This window comes from Anarrhichthys ocellatus, unplaced genomic scaffold (assembly GCF_004355925.1).
Source record: "Anarrhichthys ocellatus isolate YVR2014 unplaced genomic scaffold, GSC_Weel_1.0 scaffold4, whole genome shotgun sequence".
Taxonomy (NCBI): domain Eukaryota; kingdom Metazoa; phylum Chordata; class Actinopteri; order Perciformes; family Anarhichadidae; genus Anarrhichthys; species Anarrhichthys ocellatus.
In genome coordinates, this window is record NW_022280034.1 from 16,913 (window position 1) to 24,184 (window position 7,272).

Consider the following 7,272-nt stretch of genomic DNA (forward strand, 5'->3'; position numbering starts at 1 on the left):
TACACGGTGATTGACAGGTCTCTACCAGAGACGTATACGGTGTCTCTGTGGTTGACACTAGAGGGGAATGTAGAGCTTCATAGTTTGAAGTGAAGGGCTGCTGACCAAGCTTTTATATTTGTGGAGTTGGTATTGAGAATGTGTTTACTCATCCTGGGAGACACGATGGCTAACAATTCAAAATACCTCTTCTCCTAAAATACCCCTGCAAACACAAACTCACCTCTCATTGGTCGCCCCCATCAGACCGATGTTATTGACATCCAAAATCAGGTCACCTGACTTAAGTCGACCTGGAACAGAGAGTGACAGACAATGTTATAATAATAACAATAAAGATAACAATAACTTTCCCCAGTACAAGACAAATATACCAACAAAATACCTACCGTCCAGGGCTGCCAACCCACCGGCTATCACCCGCTTGATGTAGATGCCAAACTCTTCTCCCGTCATCCCTCGGTAACCTCCGATTATCTTCACACCTGTTTACAGACGAGCTCCGGTTAGTTAGGAAAACTTGTGTTAAAACAAATAATCTGTTGATTATCTGTTACTGTTTGCCACGAAAACATTTAAACACTCTTTAACTGTGGCTTAGAGACAACTGACAATGACTGAGAGGTCAGAGATGTCAAAGGAAGAAGCTCACCGAGTCCCTTCTTGCAGTCGCAGAACTCCAGCCTCTGTACGGCTCGGTTGATGCCATGCGGGCCCATGATCGTCCTGGCAACAAGCAAAAAAAACAAAAAACACAAGGAATTCATCAACATGCGGCCTCGTCCAAAGCCGCTCCCTCTCCTCTCATGCACAAAACAATCAAATCATCGCAGGATTTTGTCATTTTCTCACCCCCACCCTCCCTCCCTCCTTCCTCCACCCAGCCACATCCAAACCAATAAACTCTGTCCCCCGTTAAAAGGAGTGCAGTGACCCGAATGTCAGGAAAACATAAGCGTGATCAAAAATAATCAAAGGAACATTACAAAGCAGGTTATTATATCCTCGGCGGTCCCTGTGTGCTGAGAGATTTGTGGAAGGTTCAGGTTAAAGCTGAAGAGATTCCTCTGATGTGTTTAACGTGGTGCTGCTGTCTGCTGGTTCTGTCCCGAAGGCTCAGCTCTCCGCCAGAGCAGAGATTGTTTCAGATGCTTACGCATGTGTGTGTGTGTGTCACAGGGTTTGTGTAGAGACAGCATCTATTGTCGTGGACTGACATGACTTCACAGGTTTTTGGGGCCCTGAGGAGAATTTGATTCCCCTCCATCCCCCACCCTGACAACAACAAACACAACCCCAAACTGTAGGTTTCACTATAAAGAGATGCTAAAAGTAAAAAAAGACAAAGTGCAGAATTTTGACAAACCTTTTAAAACTTGTTTTAAGAACTTACAAACCCTACCTTCCAGCTAGAATGCACCTATATCTATTGTAACAGCATTTGACAACGTTTGGTTTCATGAGTAGACGTTTTAGGATCTTTACTGCTGAGACTTCGGCTTCCACTTCAACACAGTACACTATGTGGTCCCTCCAGCGTTTTCTGGGTCCATCTCAGCCAGTTAGACGTGCCAAGGAAACCTCTAAATGGAGGCATCCAGGAGGATGCAGCCACCAAGTTACAGACAGGCATAGAAATTGGCAATCAAAGGAAAAGCAAGCGATGGCGACAAACTAGGTTTGCAGAATCCCGGTATCGCACACTTGAACAGTTGTGAAAAGTTGTGACCTGGTAAAACCACTGAACAATTTCAAGTGACAGCTGGGTGACTTGAATAGTCCCAGTTCAGGAAGCAGTATTATATGATTCTTTAGGCCACCTTAAAGCAGTACAACGAACTTGTTTAGCCGTTATTGACACATTATCACCTTATGAAGTTGATATGTTGAACGTGTTACCAAACAAAGTTTCCTGTTGGGCTCTGCATTGGAAGGATCTGGTTCCGATCATGTAAATGATGATTTAATGGTGACGGACCTGAAAGATTTGCATCATGACTTGCTAAGTGCTTCAGAAGACTTGGACTTTGAGAAGACTCTCTATTGACGTAAAGACTTCGGCTCAATAGAAATGTGTCTTTGCCAAATAGTTTCAGTTATCTGGGCTATTTATATATTATCTGTTTTAATGGATGTGCTGCAAAACTGCACCGGTCCAGTGCAGGTTTGAGCTTAGTTTAAGAAAATTAAATACGCTACCATATAGTACCGGCTCTGTATATCCAGGTTTGGAGCCAAAAGCACGACCAGGTAAAAACTCAGTCGTGCTTATGGTCTGAAACAGGACGAGGTAAAATACTAGAAAGAGAAAGAGAACTCCTAAATCAATTAGGGATCAGACTAAGAGGCAGAAGTCCAAAAGGCAAGCAGGGATCAGATGGGCAAGCACATTAGACGATCTGGCAGAGAATGAATGGGAACGTACCAGTATATATATATACTGTATATATATATATATATATACTGGCCAATGGAGGAGTGGGAGGTCAGATGATGGCAGGCAAACCAGAGCATGAGACACATGAGAATGTGTTGGCTTATAAATCATACTCAACGATATCAGACCCGAGGTGTACTGTTTACCGGCCCATTCCAATTCTCTATTTTCCAGATTGTCTGTTGTGCTTCCGATAACTTTTCAGCCATCCGTCCTGCCCGACCATCGGGACTTCCGCCCTCATTCTGACCCTTTTTAGATTTAATGTCAGAGTCCTTGTTGCTGCTCAGATTCTCAAAGATCCTTTGTGCGAAATGTATAACTGCTTGCTACAAATACATCAATTCCTTAAACTAGGCATCTCTGACTGACCCATATTTATGTGCTGAACTTGGATCCTGAATCTCCAAAGCGTCCTGTAGCCAGCAGATACACACATGGAGCTGCGTTCATGATTGAGTGCTCTGATGTGATCTTGGTTTGTGAGGTGGTGCTGCTCCCATCAGGACCCGGTTACATATACTATGCATTATGTAAGGGATAATGTACGGAGAAGTGGATGAATAAAGATTCCAGGGGGAAGCAGAGGTCACTCTGATCCCTGTGGAGGGGCTTAGTGTGAAATAATAACATTATCCGTCAAAGCACACACGCCAAATATATTATTTGAATATATATGTCACTAGATAAGCCTTCAAGAAGGTCTTGAGGCTTCTGAAATAAGATGCCTGATTTATGTTGTATTGATCACCTCATCTAATTAAAGGTCATCATACGCTCAAACGTTCTTGATTATCAAACAGTTTCCCCCTCAAAACCGCTCTACTTGTATGAGATGTTACAAAAGTGTCTCATATCTGGATAACGTGAGATTCAACATGACGCCACGTACACGCATCTCCGATGGTCGGATCATAAATCGGATCGCGGCCTGTCTTGGTGTTCAGTCTAGAGAGCCACAACATGGCTGAAGGTCTTCAGTGGTCCACTTGAACCTGAACCCAAGGAGACCCAGTCCAAAGGGGAGCTGATCCCCGTAAGACCCGGTCTGAAATAGACCAGAGGATAATGAGATCGGGTTTATGACACTTTGGTGGCCGAGTGGTTGCAATGTCCTGGGTTCTTAGGACCTATGATGTACGTCACACCCTTCTCTCCCTCCATTTCTAAAGCCTCCTCTGTCAAATAAAGGCAAAATGCCAAATTAATAATAATCAGAACCCCAGACCTGAGACTTAGAAAAAAGGGACCCTACCAGACCTGATTACATTTAGACCCGACTGACTCCCACAGATTGGATACTAGGAAGTGAGACTTCTTTACTTGACCGGTCTGGATTCCTTCAGCCCTGATCAACTCATCAGTGTCCCTGGTTGTGTTTTTGTTTCTTGTTCTATCAAAACAAATGCTGTTTTTTCAACATGAAGAACCTGAAAGCAGCAGCAGCTCTCTGAGCCCCACAAACAGCTGACAACAGCCGGCCAACGTGCAACCGCTTCCTGTTGGGAAACGAGGGGGCAATTAAACTGAGCACTTAATACCTGCTAATCTGCATCACCTGCCGCAAGTGATTAACGTCACTCACAGTAACACAGTGACACCGCTGCAGAGACACCGGGCCAGTCTCTGGTTTCACAAATACGCTGCAGAAGAAGAATTATTAAAACAAGGGTGTGTGAGTGGATAAATCAAACCTTGAGCTGCAACAATAAATAAACAAATACATATATTTTAAAACATATATTTCTCAATAATTATTTAGATAGGACAATTTTGTGCATTCAGCAGATTTAAAAAAAACATTTAATTAAAAAGTTTCACTAGTCATTTGTAGAAGAAGAGAAAGAGCCGGTCGCTGCCAAACTGGTAACCGTTTACATTTGTCAAAAAACAAAACGCTCTTCAATGTGGAGATAACATTGTAAAGTAAAATAAAGCATCACCATGTATATAAAAAAAGTTTTCACTGGAGGGGAGATGGAGCAGGTTCGTCTTTGCCGTTTCATGATGATAATGGAACAAATTAAATCATCAACGGTGCATTCAGGTACCTGATTGTACAGGTATTCTACTTCATGATTTTATTACATTATGTTTGCTGATGTTACTGGAGACAGAATAGTTAGTGACCGGGCCGCTCTTCAGAACATTTGTTTGTTAATCATTTATAATTACATGATGAGTAATTAGAAGTCTTTGTGTCCACCTGGTAAATGAGAGTCCAATGTTCTGTTTTAGCTGTTTTGGTCTCCACCAACTCTGAGAAAATACTGATTAAAGCAGCTTTAATTATCCACGTTTAACCTGCAAAACAAAATGTTTACGGTGAAATTGAACTGATAATGAAAGAAAAATATGAATAAAAAATAATGTATGGACGATGATTCTTGACCTTGAAACAGTAATATAATGATGTTGGCTAAAGGTCCACTTATTACTTTTAACCACATCTCCCTGTCTTCATCAAAGTATAGACTTTGGCGCTTGACCTAAATAGTATGAACATATAAATAATGGTTTATTGATAGCGAGTCTGTGTCACATCTGAGTGTCGAGATCAGTGGAGGGGATTAAATAAGTGTTTTTAGCTTAACTTTCACATGTTTTATCTGTTTCTGAAGGTTCGTTTCTGAACGTTGTGAAACAGAGGCAAGTAACGTTGTTACACGTGGATAACATTGTGAAACAGGCGAGTATGTCACGGGACTGCGAGTGTGGACCCAAATGCAGGCACGGACCAGGGATTATAGGTGAAAGGTTTATTTACAGGAAACCAAGGGGCGGGGGGGGGGGAATGACCAGAGCACCGTGGGAAAGTCCAGGGAGGGTGAGGGTGGAATCCAGGCAGGAGGAGGTAGGGCAGGGCAGGCAGACTGGGGAACCGGGAGGATGGAAAAACTGCAGAAACAGAGAGACAGGGTTAAAGCGCTGAAACAACACTTGAGGAAAACTCTGAATTAACTTCAAACAGAGCGGCCAAGAACTACTAGCTACCGCGTGAGCTGTAAACAACGATCTGGCGAAGAGTGGATGAAGAACCGGGGTAGATATACTGTTGGGTTGATGAGTTGATGGAGTGCAGCTGGTTTGACTGGGCAGGTGAGGTAAATTGTAATTAGGAAGCCGGGAGGAGACCAGGTCGAAGCCCTGCCCACAAGATACACACACGGGACAAGCAGGAGGCACGGCCTGGCCGTGACAGTACCTCCCCCTCAACGAGAGCCTCCAGGCGATCCGCCAGGGTGATCCCTACGGAAGTCCCGGATGAGGGAAGGGTCCAAGATGAGCTGGCGGGATATCCAGCTCCGCTCCTCCGGGCCATATCCCTTCCAGTCCACGAGGTACTGGAATCCACGACCCCGCCGGCGCACGTCCAGGATCCGCCGGACAGTGTAGGCTGGGTGGTCATCAATGATCCGGGGGGGGGGAGGGGGAACGGCTGGAGGGCAAAGTGGACTGACCGAGACAGGTTTCAACTGGGAGACATGGAATGTGGGGTGAATCCTCAACGAAGCAGGTAACTTGAGTTTCATGGCTGAAGGGTTAATAATAGAGTTTATCTCAAAGGGCCCAATGTAACGGGGCGTAAGCTTCTTAGAAGAAGTCTGTAATGGGATATCCCTTGAAGATAACAAACCCTCTGACCTGGCAGGTACCTTGGTGCCGGGGTCCGATGCCGGTCTGCAATGCGCTGGTTGCGTTCCGCTGATCGTAGCAAAGCCAAGCGTGCCTCCTTCCACACCCTGCGACAATGGCGAACATGGGCCTGGACTGAGGGTACTGCAACCTCCTCCTCGTGGACTGGGAACAGAGGTGGCTGATACCCTAAGGTATTCAAACGGCGATAACCCTGTAGCAGCACTTGACAAAGAGTTATGGGCATATTCTACCCAGGGAAGATGCTCACACCAGGACGAGGGATTCCGGGCTGTGACACACCGCAGCATCACTCCAAGGTCTTGGTTGGCCCGCTCCACCTGTCCATTAGTTTGTGGATGATAACCGGACGAGAGACTGACAGATGCCCCAATAGCCTTACAGAAAGCCCTCCATACCTGCGATGTAAATTGTGGTCCACGATCGGATACGATGTCAGATGGGATCCCATGGAGCCGGACAACATTGTGAACGAAGAGGCTGGCAGTCTCCGCGGCTGTTGGAAGTTTAGGTAGGGGCACAAAATGTACAGTCTTAGAAAATCTGTCAATGATAGTGAGGATGGTCGTTTTACCCTGAGACGGTGGAAGTCCGGTGACAAAGTCAAGGCCAATGTGGCTCCAAGGACGCCGTGGGACAGGAAGGGGGCGAAGTAGTCCGGTGGAAGGCTGGTGAGAGGACTTACTGCGAGCACACACCACGCAAGCCCGTACGAAGGCGCATGTATCCGACTCCATGGATGAACACCAGAATCGCCACCTTACGAGAGATAACGTGCGATTAATACCAGGATGACAGGCGAACCGTGAGGTGTGTACCCACTGGAGAACCTGTGAGCGGACCGGCTCTGGCATGAACAGACAGTCCCGAGGCCCCCCACCAGGATCCGGCATGGTTCTCTGGGCCTCTCTAACCAGGGACTCAATCTCCCAACTCACTGCTGCCACAATGCATGATGAAGAGAGTATGGACTCTGGGTCGGGGGGGTGGTGGTCAGACATGAATGCCCTGGAAAGGGCATCGGGCTTAAGGTTCTTGGAACCGGGTCGGTAGGTGAGCGTGAAGTCGAATCGACCGAAGAACAACGCCCACCGGGCTTGGCGGGAATTGAGGCGCTTGGCAGTCTGGATATAGGCCAGGTTCTTGTGATCTGTCCACACAATGAATGGTTGTTCCGT

The 7,272-nt window shown here is 46.1% G+C and overlaps 1 protein-coding gene across 1 annotated transcript in view; it reads right to left on the reverse strand.

Annotated features, from left to right (window-relative positions):
• Positions 1–7,272, reverse strand: part of stxbp4 (syntaxin binding protein 4) — a 24,552-nt gene that overhangs the window by 15,875 nt on the left and 1,405 nt on the right. Inside the window, exons 2-4 of the mRNA XM_031843926.1 lie at positions 653–726; positions 390–485; positions 224–293 (exon numbers count right to left, since the gene is read on the reverse strand). Of these exons, the coding sequence (XP_031699786.1) occupies positions 224–293; positions 390–485; positions 653–726 (240 nt within the window). The remainder of the gene's footprint in view (positions 1–223; positions 294–389; positions 486–652; positions 727–7,272) is intronic.